The sequence below is a fragment of the Piliocolobus tephrosceles genome, chromosome 8 (genome assembly GCF_002776525.5).
Source record: "Piliocolobus tephrosceles isolate RC106 chromosome 8, ASM277652v3, whole genome shotgun sequence".
Lineage (NCBI taxonomy): Eukaryota > Metazoa > Chordata > Mammalia > Primates > Cercopithecidae > Piliocolobus > Piliocolobus tephrosceles.
Window position 1 is genome coordinate 80,335,936 of NC_045441.1, and position 18,551 is coordinate 80,354,486.

The 18,551-nt window shown below is 38.9% G+C and overlaps 1 protein-coding gene across 9 annotated transcripts; it reads left to right on the forward strand.

The window, feature by feature from the left end:
- Window positions 1–9,163: 9,163 nt before the first annotated feature.
- Window positions 9,164–16,786, forward strand: MTERF1 (mitochondrial transcription termination factor 1). Of its 9 annotated transcripts, XM_023226637.2 has the most exons (4): window positions 9,238–9,256; window positions 9,771–9,829; window positions 14,713–14,804; window positions 14,911–16,786. In XM_023226637.2, the coding sequence occupies exon 4, from the start codon at window positions 14,942–14,944 to the stop codon at window positions 16,079–16,081; it is 1,140 nt and encodes a 379-aa protein (XP_023082405.1). In that variant the 5' UTR covers window positions 9,238–9,256; window positions 9,771–9,829; window positions 14,713–14,804; window positions 14,911–14,941; the 3' UTR covers window positions 16,082–16,786. The 9 variants fall into 9 exon arrangements, with proteins under 9 accessions (XP_023082406.1, XP_023082404.1, XP_023082403.1 ...); XM_023226634.2 differs by lacking the exons at window positions 9,238–9,256; window positions 14,713–14,804 and adding an exon at window positions 9,175–9,223; XM_023226633.3 differs by lacking the exon at window positions 14,713–14,804 and having other exon boundaries at window positions 9,182–9,239.
- Window positions 16,787–18,551: the final 1,765 nt, after the last annotated feature.

Sequence of the window (18,551 nt, forward strand, 5' to 3'; positions counted from 1 at the left end):
GTATGTTTACAAAGCTCCCTAGGTGATGTTAATAGAAGCTAGGTTTGAGAACCACAGGATATGAAGTATACAGAGGTGAAAGAGTCAAGCATCCACCTCATGGGTAAAAGTGAAGAAGGAAGCTCTACAGGCAGTTCTGGAGTAGGGGACACTTCATGTTTGGCTGTCGTGGCTAGTGTAAAGTATATACAAAGGATCTGGAGAGCACTGGTTAGTACATAGTGGAGTTAGGAGTGCAGTGAGGAAGGCTGGCAGGGGGCGGTGCAGTAAGTCCTCTTATTCTTCGTTATTTTGCTTTGAGGCAGCCCTACATTATTCACTCCTCAGTGGTTATATGACAAGCAGTACTTGTCTCTTCTTCGAGTGCCTAGCAAGGGCAGTAGTCATTTAAAATATATCAGAATTTACTCTTTTTGCATTGATTTGTGCACTTAGGAGGGGAGGAAGTATGAGCCCTCTCCTTGTAATAAAAAAGTCTACCACTTAGGTACAATGTGAGCAAATCTCCCACTAAATAGAATCTTAGAATTTTAGAGCTGGAAGGGGCCTTTGATATCACTTGGTTCATCCTTTTCTTTCAGACTGTAAATATCTCCACTAGACTTGTCAAAAATAGGAAGTATTTCTTATACCTCATGGTTTCTCTGGCACCTACATGGTGGATATTATATAACCAATGATATAATGGTGGATGTTATATGACCAATAAAATAATTTTCAGATGAGGAATCTGAGTTCCAGAGTCAATAAATTAGTAGGTTCATTCATTTGTTCATTCATGTAATACTAGTAAAAACAGAAAGCTTTAGATATTCATGAATGACATAAAATGACATAATGACATAAGTTAATTAGAAATATAAGAGGCTAGAGTGTTTCTGATGCTCTTATGCAAGTAAATTTAATCCAACTAACATATTGATACCTTGCGAGGGAAGGCACTGCATTATGTTCTATAAAGTTTAGAGAGTACAGTTATTAGGGCCCAAGCTCTGGATTTAGATAGCCTGGGTTCAATTTCTGGTTCCTACTTCCTAGCTGTGTGATATGGGGCTATTTATTTAACCTCTTTGTGACTCCCTTTTCTGAACTGTAAAATGGGGATAATAAAACCTGCAAGGCCTGTTACCTAGATGAAACTTTATTTTGCTGAGCCTCATGCTGGGTTTGGGGGTGCCAGTGTGAAGATGGGGCCAGGGCACAGCTAAATTGGGACAAAATAATGGGCAGAGAAGTCTGGAGGCCTGAGGACCAATTGGTCAGTAAGAAGAAATTGCGGGCCAGTGAGTTTAACAGGAGATCTCAATGTTGTTTTTCTATTTGGTATGGTATGTAACCCCTTGACAAACCAGCAGTGAGGTCTATATTGCTCACTAATGTTTATATGTGATGTGGTTTACTTTAGCAGAACTCAAAGTGGTCCTAGATTCTACTCCAGCAGGGAGCATGTATAGCTGGCAGAGACAGAGGATGGGGGATGTTGACACCTGTATTCCACAAAAATGGATAAAAGTCTGTGTCCTCAAGGATTTTCTAAAAGTGGAGAAAATCGATATGTATGTAACAAATTAATTTCAACACATGGTAGAATGAATTCAGTGTTATAATGATTGAACAAAGTGCTGCATACATACAGAAGTGGGAAAGATTTATTCTGATTTATACAGAAGTGGGAAAGAAGTAGATTTGGGAAGGCTTCAGCGAGAGATGGTATTGCTCTGTGGGTTAAGTGACTAACAAGTAGAGATGGAGCGAAGAGGAGCAAACAAAGGACCAGAGGCAAGGAAGCACAAGGTTGTGCTTGAGAAATGGTGAGACTGCATGGTGTTAGAAAACAACGTGAACAACTAACTGCTATCTCTAGATTTTTTTTGCTATGCAAGCCATCATTGACTGGAGATTCTGTTGCTTGCAGCTAAATAACAATTCTCATAGACTGCTCAGTAACTATGTGTTGAATGAATAAATAGAGAAATGGAAAGATGATTGAAGGAAAGATCAAAGACCTCCAACTCCAATTCAGGGTCTCTAGCTGTCCTGGTGGACAGTAGATGATTTTGTCTGTCCAATCTCCCTTTCTTCATGCTAGTAATAGTGAGCGCCTATTTCCCTTAACTTCCTTTCTCCAACTCCAGATGGTTTTTCTGGAACTGCCAATTACATTATATTCTGCCACCTCCAAAATAATGGGATGGTCATATGACTCAAAGAAGCTAATCAGAATATTTATTTTTGATTTGATGTTCAAAGACTAATAGAATTTCTCTCTTTCCTTTCCAGTAAAAAGGTTGCAACCTTAGAGATACTGGTAGCAATACACCTTGTTGCACGGGAGAGCCTGAGAAAATTAGGACTGTGTATAGAAAGAAGCTGAGATGAGATGCAGAGAGAGAGGTGGATCTAATTTAATTCCTGGATTAAGTCGTGCCTGAGAACATCTCTGCCTCTCTTTTTCCCATAGGAGAAAATAATTGTGCTCTTTCCCCTTTTGGGTTGAGTTAGCTTGAGTTGCATTTCTGTCACCTGCAATTGAAAGAATCCTGTGTAATAGTCACTAATTAGCAACATTATTTGTTAAATAATACTTTTTACCATTTTGGACCTCAGTTTCCTTATCTATAAATAAGGCAAGTTGGACAAGATGTTCAGTATTCCTTCAGGTTCAGTTCCCATTTTTCACACTCCTATAACAACTGGAAAGTTTGAGGCAAAATATGCTTAACTAAATCCTTTTAATTTTTTTAAAAAGAAAAATAATCTATAAAGGAAAATTCTTAAATCAGGCTAAAACCTACTTTCCTTGCTTCATATCAACACTTAAGTTAGACAATCACAACAGACTTTGAATAATATTTCCACAACTGGAATGCAGTCATCCAAAAATTGTAATAAAATTATTACTTTATAATTTAGTATACGATAAAGTAGTATTTCAAAGCAAAGGGGAAGTAAAGTACTATTCATTAAATGATGTTAGGACAGTTGACTAGCAATTTTGAAAAGAAACAAAAATAAATTTCTACTTCATTTCTCATTCCAAAATAAAATGCAGATGATTCAAAGATTTAAAGGAAAAACAAGAAAAATAATAATGAAAGTACTGGAAGAAAATATATGTGCCTGGGCTTTATGAACTTGAAGTGAAAAGGACTTTTAAAGAACAAAGTGACTTCTCTATAAGCTTGAGGTGAAAAGGACTTTTTATACAACAAAGTATAATCTCAAATGCAGTATAAGCAGGGATTAAGAGTACAGGTTCTAGAAGCAGTAGCTTGGGTTCAGATCCTGGTTTCACAAACATTAGCTTTATGATCCTGACATAATGCTATTGCTTGGATGTTTGACCCTCCAAATCTCATGTTGAAATTTGATCCTCAATGTTGGAGGTAGGGCATAACGGGAGGGATACAGGCTTGGTGCTGTAATGAGTGAGTTGTCACTCTTACTTCCCATGAGAGCTGGTTTTTTTTTTTTTTTTTTAAATTTTAAATTTTTAATTTTTTTATTATACTTTAAGTTCTAGGGTACATGTGCATAGCGTGCAGGTTTGTTACATATGTATACTTGTGCCATGTTGGTGTGCTGCACCCATCAACTCGTCAGCACCCATCAATTCATCATTTATATCATGTATAACTCCCCAATGCAATCTCTCCCCCCTCCCCCCTCCCCATGATAGGCCCCAGTGTGTGATGTTCCCCTTCCGGAGTCCAAGTGATCTCATTGTTCAGTTCCCACCTATGAGTGAGAACATGCGGTGTTTGGTTTTCTCTTCTTGTGATAGTTTGCTAAGAATGATGGTTGTTAAAAAGAGCACGGCATTCCCCACCCCTCACTTCCTCTCTTGCCACATGATCTTTGCATGCCCTTTTGCCTTTTACTGTGAGTAGAAGCAGCCTGAGGCTCTCCCTAGAGGCAAATGCTGGCACCAAGCTTCTTGTACAGGCTTAATATAGTTTGGATGTCCCCTCCAAATCCAATGTTGAGATGTAATCCCCAGTGTTGGAGGTAGGGCCTGGTGGGAAGTGTTTGGGTCACGGGGGCAGATTCCTCATATTCTTGGTGCTGTCCTTGTAAGAGAGAGTAAGTTCTTGTGAGACCCTGTTGTTTAAAAGTGTGTGGCACCTCCTGTCCCCCACTTGTTCCCTCTTGCCACATGAGACGCTTGCTCCCCCTTTGCCTTCCAGCATGATTGTAAACTTCCTGAGGCCCTCACCAGAAGCTGAGAAGATGTCAGTGCCATGCTTCCTGTACAGCCAGAACTGTGAGCCAATTAAACCTCTTTTCTTTATAATTTACTCAGCTTCAAGTAATCCTTTATAGCAACACAAAAATGTACTAAGACACACAGTCACTTAATTCATCTGAGCCTCAGTTTCATCTGCAAAACTATGATACCTGGCTTGTAGGGTAGAATAAAGATATTCAATATACTCTATGGGTATATGTATATAGGCCAGCCTGATAAGACCTGCATTAAACTATAATGAGCTACCCACATATAACTGTAATTTAGCTTCAGTTACAGTTACACAATATGTCACCCACAATGCCTAAAATACTTAGTATATATATTTTATTTATATTCTTCTGGTTTATATTCTTTCATATGTTCTGGAAGGATATTAACCAAAATAATATAAATAAAATATAAATAGTGGTTATTTCTAGGTGATGAAATTACAAGTGAAATTATTATTATTTTTTGCCCCTTCTTTATTTGTATTTTCTAACGTAAATTAAAGTATTATGTCTCCCTGAGTGTCAGAATAGCATTGTGAATACAGTTATAGACTCTGGAGCCTGACTTCTTAGGTTGCAATGCTGGCTCCCTTACTTACTACCTGCGTGAGCTTGGGGAAGTCACATAGTCTCCATCTCAGTTTCCCCATTTGTAAAATGGAGATAATATTACTTCCATTATACAACAAAATGAGTTAATATAGGTGAAATGATTAGAATTGTGCATGGCAGATAGCATTACATAAATGTTTTCAAATATTATTTTTCTCTCCACGTACTTTCTCTTAAAATTCCTAGTTTTTGGATGTCTTTAATATAGCAATCAACAAATGAAGTTACAGTTATATGTGAGTAGTTCACTACAGTTTTTAATGCAGGTCTTAGCAGACTATGGCTAGTGGCCCAGCAGTCCCCCAGCTAAGAATGGTTTTTATACTTTTAATGGGTTGTGAAAGATGGAAAGAAAAAAAAGAATTTGCAACAGAGACAGTATGTGACCCACAAAGCCTAAAATACTATTTGGTCTTTTACAGGAAAAGGTTGCTGACTTTTGGCTTAATATGCTTTCCCTTTCAAATACATTTGCAATTTTAAATCAGCACAGTTTATACCAAGGAATAAATCTCTAAAGGAGGAATTTCAAGAAACATCTTAAACAGAAAAGGAAAATAGTTTCGGACAATGAAAATAGTATTTCATCTTGTGAATGTTTGCTCCCCTCCTCTCTGTTGAGATTAATTTTTCTACCAATGATTAAGAATCACTTCGTGGTAATTAATTGAAAGTTTGGTACAGTAGAATCAAACAATCCAAAAGGTACTTAAACTCATGAGGCTAAATGGGATCTCAAATGATTATTGGGTTTCTTTGGCCGACTCTGTCCGGCTGATCCAACTACCATGGGAATTGTGCTCATATCAAGTCTGGAATCAGCAAATTTGCTAGGCTAAATATCCAGTTCTTTGTCACAGACCCTTGCGGTAATGAGTGTGGGAACATGAAAGCTGACTCAGGATCACACTTAAGAGAAATAAAGTTGCCTGAAGTAAGATCTTTAGAAATCTTAAATTGTTAAAAAGGAATTGTGAAAGGGGGGGAAATTAAGCAATCTTTTTTATTTTTTGCCAACAAAGTGTTAACCTGAGACACTCTGGGTAATTTTATCTACTTCTTTAATTAGCCTTGAACAACTGGGAAACATTTTATGCTTTATGCAAACAAAACAGCTGCAAGCAAGAGAATGGAATAAGGGAGTTCCTGGGTAGAGACCTGATGTTTCTCTGAGGGCCCTCAAGTAAGTCACATAGGAAGCTAGCAGGTCTGTCTGTGAAGTTGATGTGAGGGTGGGGCAGGCATTTGTCTACTGAATCCAGGAATCTGTGGGTGTTTATCAACTGAAGGTAAGGATGGGAGGAATGAAGGGCAACTTTCTTTTTGACCTTAATTGGGCTTGCTGAGATTCAAACATGAACGAATGGTCAACCGAGGGGCTGTGGTTTGCCAGAAATCTATTTGCATGAAGCAAGAAGGACACTTCTAGGGCAGAGGAACAGGCACATTTGGCACAGTCAAAAATTTCTTAATTATAAAAGGCAGAGGCACTTCTGAATACAGCACAGATTCTGTGTGCAGACTTGACTTTCAGCCCAGCTTCTGAGTATCTAAGTCCTATGTGTTGGGATTACAGGTGTGAATCACTACACTCAGCCACTTTATTTTTCTTAATTACATCAACTTGGTAGGGACATGGGTCGCTATGGTCTTGGGGAAGGAGATGGAAGAGGCATGTAGAGGAGAAGACATTCAGGCTGAGAATAAGATCCATCACTAGAAATAAGGTCCAAGAAGGCAGGGGCTTTGTCTTGGTTCCCACTATATTCCCTAACCTGAAAACAGGGCCTGGAATGTGCAGGCGCTCAATACGTGTTCATTGAATAAACAAATGAAATACAGGCAAAGTATATACAAGTCCTATTGTAAAACGTCATAAAGGATGATGAGGCAGTAGTCATTTCTCTTACTGGAGGTAATGACATTTCAAAAATCATCGAAGAAATACAATAAGAAAGAAACCTAATTAATTATACAACATCCTAACACAACCATTATTACACTTCTATTGTTATACTTTCAGTATTTTATAATACGCATTTAAAATAGATTTGTAATCAGAAAATTTCTGAGGGGAAATATAACTTATTTTCAAAAGAACCAGTCTGCCTTTACCGACAAAATATCACTAAAAACCAACATGGGTGATGTTACTTAAGTAAGTCTGAAATAATTCTTGATAGCTAAGTCAATACAACAAAGTATGTGGTATAAATCTTAGACTTACTGGTAAAGGAAGTATAAGACATGCATTCTCTTGGTAGTTCCTACTCTAGGGGTTTCAGTGTTCTCATTTGTAAAATGAGAGGCCTGGGGCTCAATAATCTCAAAGGTTATTTAATTTAATCCCTAAATTTCATTTTTTTACATGCCGATTGTAAAGCAGTTTGTGTGTATGTATATACATAATATATCATAATATTAATTCAGACATAGGAGCTCCTTCCATGCAGAAGGAATATAGAGTTTAGAAATTCACATTTTAACAGCCATTTCCAATTTTTCGGGACTAATTTTTACCTGGATGAATTGCGGTAAGTAGGTTTCACTTAATAGATAGACTGATTATTAGTATTTTAAATTCCCAAAGATAAATCTTTATCCTTCTAAACCAACAAAACAGAGACTTAATTAAAAACAAAGTGACAACCACCACCCAACTAGGAGTGGTCAAAGGGGAAGACTGACGGTAAAACATAATTGGTTCATTGGCATAGAAATGGGATGAAGAGGCCGGGTGCATTGGCTCACGCCTGTAATTCCAACACTTTTGGAGGCCGAGGTGGGTGGATCACGAGGTCAGGAGATGGAGACCATCCTGGCCAACATGGTGAAACCCCATCTCTACTAAAATACAAAAAACAAAAACAAAAACAAACAAAAAAAATTGCGGGGCATGGTGGCAGGTGCCTGTAGTTCCAGCTACTCGGGAGGCTGAGGCAGGAATTGCTTGAACCCGGGAGGCAGAGGTTGTAGTGAGCCGAGATCGCGCCATTGCACTCCAGCCTGGCAACAGAGTGAGACTCCGTCTAAAAAAAAAAAAAAAAAGAAAAAAGAAAAAAGAAATGGCATAAAGAAAATTCTTTTTCTTTTTTGAGACACGGTCTCACTGTGTCACCCAGGATAGAGTGTAGTGGCACAATCACGGCTCACTGCAGCCTCAACCTCCCAGGCTCAGGTGATTCTCCCACCTTAGCCTCCCGAGTAGCTGGGACTACAGGCACCTTTGACCACGTCTGGCTAATTGTATTTTGTGTAGAGACAGGGGTTTCACCATGTTGGCTAGGCTGGTCTGGAACTCTTAGCCTCAAGCCATCCTCTTGCCGCGGCCTCCCAAAGTGCTGGGATTACAGGCCTGAGCCATCGCGCCCAGACAGAAAATTATTTCATTAGGCTCGTACATGGAGGAGTTAGTAATGCCTGAAATTTTTCCTCCTTGTAAAATTCAGGGTCAACCCTGTTGATCCTGTGTTTTTTTAAGGACCAAATCACCGTTGTCTCTTGAGGATAACTCCACAGACACGATTAATTCATTAACGTAGATATTATCTTTCTTTTGATGGCCACAGTAGAAGTGCCTTGAATTGAAGCTTTATCTCCTCCATTGTCACCATCACTAGGCAGGTGAGCCTGAGGACTGCGTGGTTTAAGGCAACGCCTCAGGAGGGAGCAAAAACGCATCCACTGTTGAGGTTTCGGTTGCCTCCATTCTTTAAATAGTGCAAACCCGTCACAATCTCAAAAGAACCATATTTGAATTCGAGCTGCAAGCAAGTAAATCGAAGTATATGCTAGAATTGATTCCCAGCCTGAAGGCAGATGCTGACTTCAGACCAGGAGTGACACTCCAGGATTTCCACGGTAGTTCATGAAAGAAAGAGAATCTGGGACTAAACAGAATCCACACCCGCTTTTCCTGCACCAAAAAACGCCGAGATGTTGATTGGCATCGCGTTAGTCACATTAGGAGCAGCAATCGCATTATCAAAAACTGCAATATGGCATGTAAATAATAGCGACCTTCCCACCACGTGTCGTCGGCCGGCAGTGGATGCCCCCATAGGATCCCTACAGAATGCCCTACAGTTCCCCACGGACATCTGCCCAGGCGACTGGGAGTCCCAGGCCCCACCGCGCCCTCCAAAACCCGTCTTGGGCGTTCAATACCCCGTGCTCACGGCGGTCTCTTGCTGCCCCCGCCAGGCCCCTAGCGTCGGGCTACGAACGGCTGAAGTACCGCCACGAGGGGGCGCAGGACCAATGACGTCACCTCTGCGCGCTACCCGAAGCCGGAAGTTAGTCTTTTCCACTTCCGCTCCTCCTCGCAGCTCCGGACTCCAGAGGCGGAAGTAAAAGCCATCTACAGCGGGTGGGTGCAGTTCAGGGTGAGATTGGCAAGTTGGTGAGGCCGTGCTTTCCTTTCTTTTTATTAAGAAGTGGGTGTGGGTGAATGCTGTACAGTGCAACCCCTTGCAGAGTTGTCCTTGGGGGTGGAAGAGGATGGAAAGAGCCTTCGGTGTGGAATTACCTTGGTTTTGAGTTAAGAAAGGGTTCGAATCCTAATGCTTCAGCTAGCGAAGGCAGGCTAGTGTGGGAGCTCGGCGCTGTTTCGGATTTTGTAATTTTAAGGCTTATGCCTACCTTCTAAATTGTGGGGAGTAAAGCGAGACAATGTGTATGAAGCACTTAGCTTTGGATTTACAAAACATATTCGTGATTCCGCTACCTTTTCCCATCATATGTAGGCATGTACTTCCCGTTTTCTTTTCTGTGTGTCTGAGAGATGTTGTTTGCAAGAGGTAATGCGTCTCAGGAGAACGTAATGCAATGAGAACGTTAGCGGGGATCGAACTCTTATTTTGTATTAGGAAGGCCTGAAATATTTTGCCTTTTTTGTGTATGTGTGTCATTTCTAGAGACAGCTGTTCTCCAGCCTTTCTGGAGGGATGCAGAGCCTTTCCTTAAGACAGACAAGGTGAGAAATGCATGTAAAGATCTCCAAACTTAGCTTGTTGTATCAAAAGAAGACCAGCTGGAATGTGGTATCTTAGGGCCAGTGATTATTTCCATTAACAGCCTGTTTAATAGGCCAGTTGTGGGGCAGAGGGGAACGTAAATCTTTCTTAGACCGATCATACTACAAGCATAGAGATTTTCAGTGTGTTTGTTAAGTTTGAACATTAGCCCGTGGGACAATGGTTTTGGTTAACTTAAAAAGTCAATTTGAGAAATAGATTGAAGTCAATTTTGGAATAGGTGCCATTTCTGAAATTTGTACATGAGGAAAATTGGTGACTTTCTTGTATTAGGCTTTTTAGGTGTTCATTTACCCTACTAGATATTATGAGTATTTTGAATGGAGATCCGTTGCTAAGAGTAAAGCATCATGGAGAATTTTGAAGTGTGACTTTTTTGGTGCTAGAAACTGAAAAATCGATAAAGATAATACGTATTTCCCATTGTTTTTCACACCTAAGGCCATTTTTGCTTGTTTAAAATTTTTTTGTCTGCCTGCAAAGTAGCACATATTCATTAAAGTCCCAGTATTTCAGAAGTAGTACATAGCCTCCAATAATCTTTCAGAAATAACTGTCATTCCACCCCCCCCCGTATACATTAATGTCCCCCCCCACAGCCTTTAATATACATGGCATTATCCATACCGTTAGGCAGTTTGTCATGTAGAGTATCTTTGACATCCTTTTATTGCAGTAGATCAGTCTTTATTTTTGGCACCTTTATAGTATACTGCATAGATGTACCACAATTTATTAATCATTCTATTGGTGGCCATTTGAGTTTCTTCTTTTATGCCGTAGCTAATAATGTTATGATGGTCTTCCTTTTTCTTTCTTTTTCTTTTCTTATGAGACAGAATCTTGCTCTGTCACCCAGGCTGGAGTACAGTGGTGCAATCTCAGTTCACTAAGCTTCCGCCTCCCAGGTTTAAGCAGTTCTTGAGCCTCAGCCACTTGAGTAGCTGGGATTAGAGGCATGTATCACCATGCCTGGCTAATTTTAGTGTTTTTAGTAGAGATGGGGTTTTGTTATGTTGGCCAGGCTGATCTCAAACTCCTGGCTTCCCAAAGTGGTGAGATTATAGGCGTGAAACCACCGTACTTGGCCTGGTCATTATTTTTCATAACAAACACGTATTCTTGTCTTTTTTTTTTTTGAGATGGGCTCATTCTGTCATCCAGCCTGGGATGCCATGGCTAGATTATGGCTCACTGCAGCCTTGACCTCCTGGGCTCAAGCAGTCCTCCTGCCTTAGCCTCCTGAGCAACTGGGACTATAGGTGTGCACTGTTACAGTTGGCTAATATTTTGATTTTTTGTAGAATAAGGGTCTCACTTTGTTGCCCAGGCTGGTCTCAAACTCCTGGGTTTAAGCAATCCTCCCACCTTGGCTTTCCAAAATGCTGAGATTACAGATGTGAGCTGCTGCCCCTGGCCCTTTATATTCCATTTGGATAATCTCCAGGGAGTGGAAATGCTGAGTTAAAGGCTATGAACATTTAAAATTGTGGCAGCTGGTGCCAAATTCTGGTTCTGGTCCATTAACAATATTTGAGAATTTCCTCTGCTTCCTCACATGTTCATTAACAATCAATATTATTAATTACTGTTTCTAGGTTTAGTTGAGACCACACATGTCATTTCTAGAGTAAATTTATTGCATTTTAGTATTGTAATCAAGACCAAATTTCAGATGCCTGTTGTAAGTCCATTTCAGCTCTTGTTTTCTATAAATAGAAAGCTTAGTTTTAGATTCCTTAGTAATAAGTTATCATAAAACAAATGGTTGACTTCAATTGTAAGTATTTTAAGGATTTGAGGGAAGATTATATTTGAATGGGACCTTGTCCTATGGATAGGCATCAGGAGGATGGGCGTTTCTAAAAGAAAGAGCAACTTAAGCAAAGGCAGGGAGACAGGAATGGGCAAGGATGTTTGGGATCAGAGGTTTGAGAGGCGATAGAGCTAGGTATTGAGGTGGTAGAATAGAAGACATAGCTGGAAAGGTAGTTAGAAGTAGATGGTAAGGTTGTTAGAACTAACTGAAAAGATAGCTAGAAAAAGATTACTTTGAAGATTTTGTTTTTTCGGGGAGAGCTACAGAAGGTCTTTAATCAGAGAATGAGGGACATAATCACATCATTTTACAAATATCAGTATGGTGGCAGTTTTGAGTGATTGATGTCAGAGAAGCATATCAGGTGGCTGTTACAGGCTGGGTGAAAGAGAATGAAGACTTGTAACAGAATGAGAATTATGAAGAGTAGCAAGGGTGGATTTCGGAGAGATGCCAAAGAAGTTGAATCTACTTGATTTGATGACTGGAGTTGAGGAAGAGGAAGAAAGCAAAGCTCACTTTTAGATTTTTATCACAAATGACTCTTAGGATAGTGATTGTGATAATGGTATCTTTAGTCAGAAGAGGGCAACTTTGGGGACTGGGAAAGATACTCAAGTTTGGGACATGTTAGTTTGTGTGGAAGATACTTCCATGAAGGATGAGTTATACACAAGACATCAAATTTACTTGTGACAGATTTAGAAGAAACATTTATAGATTTGTTACTTTTTGTTAGGAATTTTGGCATACATTTTCACTTATTTTTAGTTTGCTATTAATATAATTTCTGTTGAACATTCTGTGGCTTGTTCAGCCTGTTTACCATGATGTTAATAGTCTCAAGAAAGTGCACTGTCTAAAGTAGTAGTCCACACTTTTTTGATTGTGTACATTGTCAATAAAAATACACCTACAATATATGTACATTTGTTTATTGATTATATGTCTTACAGTACAATTACATTGTTTATATTATAAAACATATGTAGAAATAATTTTTCAAAGGCTAAGACAGATATAAATTGTAGTTTTACTATTTTCTTCCTCCATCGCATTATATCATCTTGGACCTCTCTAGAAAGTACTGGTCTGATTTCCAGCTGATGCATTCTGCCCCATTATTCCAGTAGAGGTCACTTGAGTATCTGGAAGAGAGAACAGGCTGTTGAGCTATGCAAGGAAGAGCCTTCATTCTTCAGTTAGAAGGATAATTGTATTTTAGTTTCTAAATTCATTCATTTTTGGAAGAGTATGTAGTTACAGAGTAGTATGTGGTATTATGGAGAAGTGAAGAATAGTGAGTTCAGCAGAGTATGGATCAGTCTAAAATGTGCTTTTGTTGTTTGATGTTTATGTTGTGAGTGCCTTGCATTTGGCTTTACACATTACTTGATTCTATAGTTTTGGGGTCTTTTCCCAATTCTGTGAGAATCTGTAGACTATGTGAGCCACAGGAATGTTCCCTGCCTGTAGGCATAATCAAGTTCTAGTTAAAACTGGAGAATTGAAAGGACAGACACAAAGAGGCTTTCTTTGAAATTGATCTTGAAAGCAGTGTCTTTGGCCCAAAGAGGTTAGTAGTGGGTTGGAATCATCTATCTCTATTTTCTATTTTATGCTTTATTAGGAAAAGGAGAAAAAAGAAGGCCTTTTCTAAGTAAGAGCCCATTGTAAGTAATTAGAAATCAAGCACGAACTTGTTACAGTTATATATTCTAAAAAAGCAAAAGTACAGTTTAAAAAATATATATGTACGTTATATGACTCAGGCACAAGTAGCTTAGAAACAAATCAGATAGGTTGAATTACAGAACGCTTTTTCTATTGCTTTTCTCATAAAATATTTCTTATAGAGATGCTCATTTTAGTAGGGAGCTATGATTATGATTATAAATAAGCTTGTATGTTTTGAGCCCCATTTCTAAATGATCAGGAAAAATGAGTTATTGAGGTTTTAGTCACATGCTAGAAGCTGAAAGTTGAAAGTGTTGTGCAACACATGCAAACAGCCCAAAATTAGTCTTGTTAATATGGTGATGGAGAAGGGGAGAATGGTGAAAGTAATGTTTTAATGTTTACATGCCATCTTTCAGCATAGTTTCACATGTGGTGGGCTATGTGGATTTAATATCGCAACTAGATCATTTTGAAGATGAAAATTGGTTTGGAATTATTGGATTACAACGTAGGGAATGGTAGGGTAAACCAAATGATTGTGATCAAGAGCTGTTGACTAGAGGTCTATATAAGCTAAGAAAAATTAAGGCTTTAATGGTAGCATGGATATAAAGGGTAGCGTGAATCTAGAAAAAGATGTTCAAGATGTTGAGAATTTCCTGTTTCCTCATATGTTCATTAACAATCAATATTATTAATTACTGTTTCTAGGAAATTAATCTGAGGTGTTGGTTTTCAGGGCTAGATTTAGAGTTTGAAAACCAGGAGGGCAGAGGCAAAGAAATCTAGTATCTATGGGCAGGGCAAGGTCAAAGACGTGGAAAATTGAAATATAAGGCAATAAGCCAGACCTGCCATGGTGGCACACACCTGTAATCCCAGCACTTTAGGAGGCCAAGGCAGGCAGATCACTTGAGCCCAGGAGTTTGAGACCAGCCTGAGTGACATAGTGAAACGCTGTCTCTACAAAAAATAAAAATAAAAAATTAGCTGGGTGTGGGGGGGAATTCCTGTGGTCCCAACTGCTTGGGAGGCTGAGGTGGGAGCATCACCTGAGCCTAGGGAGATAAGGTTGCAGCGAGCCATGATTGTGCTGCTGCACTCCAGTCTGGATGACAGAGTGAGACCCTGTCTCAAAAAAAAAAAAAAAAAAAAAAAAAAATTTGGAAATCAGGAGGACAAAGCAGAGATGGAGAGGGTCAACTGATTTTAGGTAGCCAAGGCAGGCAAGGGTAAACAAAAAGAGCAAGAAAAAAGGAAGAACAATTCTGGGTCACTAATGGTGCCCCATCCTGCTTTTCTTTATGTTAACAATGGAAGCAGCCCCATGCCTACATATAACAGAAGCAGTGAGCTAGGGAGAGACAGTGCATTGGCTGAATTATTAACACAGTTTTGTAGAGCTGGAGCTGAAGGTAATATTCTCATAGAAATGACCATGATGCTCATAGGATCATAATATGGCCATTTAGTTGTTTAACACATGCATTTGTATAATATTTTATGTGTTGTTTTACGCAGCATTTCAAAAGGTTTGAACTACCTCACCATTATGGCACCAAGAAACCTCTGGCATATGAGAAGTAACTTTCTCTTTGGTTCAAGCTGTTGGATGACCCGATTTTCAGCAGAAATCATCTTCAAATCAGTTTCATTTAGGCTTTTTGGTGTGAAGTGTCATAATGCAGGCAGTGAGCCTTTGGAAAATGAGGACCTACTGAACAACTTACTTACTATGGGAGTAGATGTTGACATGGCAAGGAAACGACAGCCTGGAGTTTTTCATAGGATGATTACCAATGAGCAGGATCTGAAGACGTTCCTTCTTTCCAAAGGAGCTAGCAAAGAAGTGATTGCTAGCATCATATCAAGATACCCACGAGCAATAACACGTACTACTGAGAATCTTTCAAAACGGTGGGATCTGTGGAGAAAGATTGTGACATCAGACCTTGAAATTGTAAATATTTTGGAACGTTCTCCTGAATCCTTTTTTCGGTCCAATAACAACTTAAACTTAGAGAATAATATAAAGTTCCTGTACTCAGTTGGATTGACCCGTAAATGCCTTTGTCGATTGTTGACCAATGCCCCTCGTACCTTCTCCAATAGTCTTGATCTGAATAAACAGATGGTTAATTTTTTGCAGGCAACCTGTTTGTCATTGGGTCACAATGATCCCACAGATTTTGTCAGGAAGATAATTTTAAAAAACCCTTTTATCTTAATTCAGAGCACCAAGCGGGTGAAAACTAACATTGAATTCTTACAGTCAACTTTCAACTTGAACAGTGAGGAACTGCTGATTCTGATATGTGGTCCAGGAGCTGAAATCCTAGATCTTTCCAATGACTATGCCAGAAGAAGCTACACAAATATCAAAAAGAAGCTGTTTTCTCTTGAATGTACTGAAGAAGAGGTACAGAAGTTTGTCTTAAGCTATCCAGATGTGATCTTCTTGGCAGAGAAAAAGTTTAATGATAAAATAGACTGCCTCATAGAAGAAAACGTTAGTATTTCACAAATAATTGAAAATCCTCGGGTTCTGGATTCAAGCATAAGTACTTTAAAAAGTCGAATCAGAGAATTGGTAAATGTTGGCTGTAACTTGAGTACTTTAAACATCACTCTTCTATCTTGGAGTAAAAAAAGATATGAAGCTAAATTGAAAAAGTTAAGCAGATTGGCCTAAGGATGCCAGTGTTTTTAATTCTCAGGAAATGTAAATATGTTATGCCACATTGCAAAAGTATTTTGCAGAAGTGATTAAGTTAAAATGTTATTAAGGGCCTTAAAATGGGGAGATTATCCTGAATTACTTGGGAGGGCCCAATATAATCATAGGGGTCTTTAAAAGTTGAAGAGGAAGGCAGAAGAGGAGGTCAGAGTGATCGTATATAAGAAAGACGACTACTTTTGAAGGAAGGTAAAAGGGGGCTTTGAAAGAGGAAGACACCTTGAGCCAAGGAATGAAGGGGGCCTGTGAAAAAAAAATGGAAGAGGCAAGGAAACAGATTCTCCCTTAGAGTCCCCAGAAAGGAATGCAGCCTTGCTGGCACCTTTTTAGCCCAGTGAGAGCAATGTCAAACTTCTGACCCACAGAACTATAAGATGGTAAATTTGTGTTCTTTTAAACCACTGAGTCAGTGATAATTTGCTGCAGAAGTGAGTAGATTAACATAGCAACTAAGTAGATGATTAATTGCATTATTGGTGAAGTCACAAAATACAATTCTTTAGTGTTAAGTCTATATTTCTTCCTTTTATAAGAGTAATTATATTTTAAAAATCTACCTACCCTTCTGGAATTGCTAATGTTAGTGTTTATAAAGTCTTAAATGTACATAAAAAACTAAATGTGAATAATCTAAATAAAGAAATATTATTGCCTAATATAGTTTAAGGAAATGGTAATCATTTCTGTGCATTTTGTTGGCATTTCAGCTAATATTAAAGAGTAATTTTCAGAGGCATTGACTTAAAAAAATGACAAATGGATAATGTCGGTATTTTCAAGATACTCACAATCTAGCTCTGACATAAACTGAAAGATATGGGACAAATTATATGACTTTTTCAGAGGCATTTGTTTTCTAGATGTCGTTTTTGAATTAACATAATGGCGCTCAACCTTTTAAACCTCATTTGCTATCCGTGATGCCTTAAAAAATCTTATTCCTACTATTGATAAAAACAATATGTCTGCTTTCCTTTTTTTTTTTGAGACGGAGTCTCGCTCTGTCACCGGGGCTGGAGTGCAGTGGTGGGATCTCGGCTCACTGCAAGCTCCGCCTCCCGGGTTCATGCCATTCTCCTGCCTCAGCCTCCCGAGTAGCTGGGACTACAGGCGCCCACCACCTCGCCTGGCTAGGTTTTTGTATTTTTTAGTAGAGACGGGGTTTCACCGGGTTAGCCAGGATGGTCTCGATCTCCTAACCTCGTGATCCGCCCGTCTTGGCCTCCCAAAGTGCTGGGATTACAGGCTTGAGCCACCGTGCCCGGCCACTATGTCTGCTTTTCTAAGGCCATTTATATATTCAACAATACTCTTATTATAATTATCTTTGTTTATTTGATGGCAAACATGGCATAGTTTAGAAAGCAAGAGCTTTAGAGTGATGTATCTTGGCACCATTCCTGAATAACTTGTGTTAATGTTTTAAATTTACTGAACCTGTTTTTCTCATCTATAACACTAGAAATTGACCTTCCAGAGTTGGTAGGAATCAAATGAAAATGCACCTCTAAGGTTTCTTGCACATAGTAATGATGCCATCAGTGATACCTATAATCAAAAGATAGTATTTTAAAAAGCAGCTTATTTATATGTAAATCACATCCTCAATTTACCTATTTAAAGTCTGACACAGTTCAATTTATATGTATAGAGCGAGAGTTGTGCAACTTTATTTTCCATTGCTTATAATACATTTATAATTTATTGGAAAATTTATAAAGAAAAGAAATTTCTTAAAGTTATGGAAACTGAGAAATCCTAGGTTGAGGGGCTATATCTGGTGAGAGCCTTCTTGCTGGTGGGGACTCTGAAGAGTCCTGAGGCGGCACAGTGTATCACATGACAAGTGCTAATGTGCTTAGGTCTCTTTCTCTTCTTATAAAGCCACCAGTCCACTCCCGTGATAACCCATTAATTCATTAATACATTAATTAATGCATAGATTAATCAATTTCTGATGACATAGCCCTTATGATCCAATCACCTCTTAAAGGCCCCACCTCTCAATACTGTCACATTGGGGATTAAATTTCAACATGAGTTTTGGAGGGGACAGATAGTCAAACCATAGCAACAACCATCACCACAATCTAATTTTAGAATATGTTTGCAATCCTAACAGAAACATTGTACCTGTTAGTGAGTCCTCATTGTTTCTCTCCATTTGTTCCCCCAGCTCTAAGCAAAAATGAATCTGTTTTCTGTCTCTATAAATTTGTTTATTCTGAACATTTCATATAATTGGGATCATACAGTATGGTCTTTTGTGACTGGCTTCTTTTTTTTTATTATCCCATTTTCATTTTTTTCTATTATTGTACTTTAAGTTCTAGGATACATGTGCACAATGTGCCGGTTTGTTACATATGTATATATGTGTCATGTTGGTGTGCTGCACCCGTTAACTTGTCATTTACATTAGGTA

What these genes read in the sequence shown, in the direction of transcription:
- MTERF1 (XM_023226634.2), top strand. Translation starts at nt 9,801, where the DNA reads ATGCAGAGCCTTTCCTTAAGACAGACAAG. An exon ending in CTTTCCTTAAGACAGACAAG is followed by an intron (nt 9,830 to 14,910) that starts GTGAGAAATGCA and finishes TGTTTTACGCAG; the next exon opens with CATTTCAAAAGGTTTGAACT.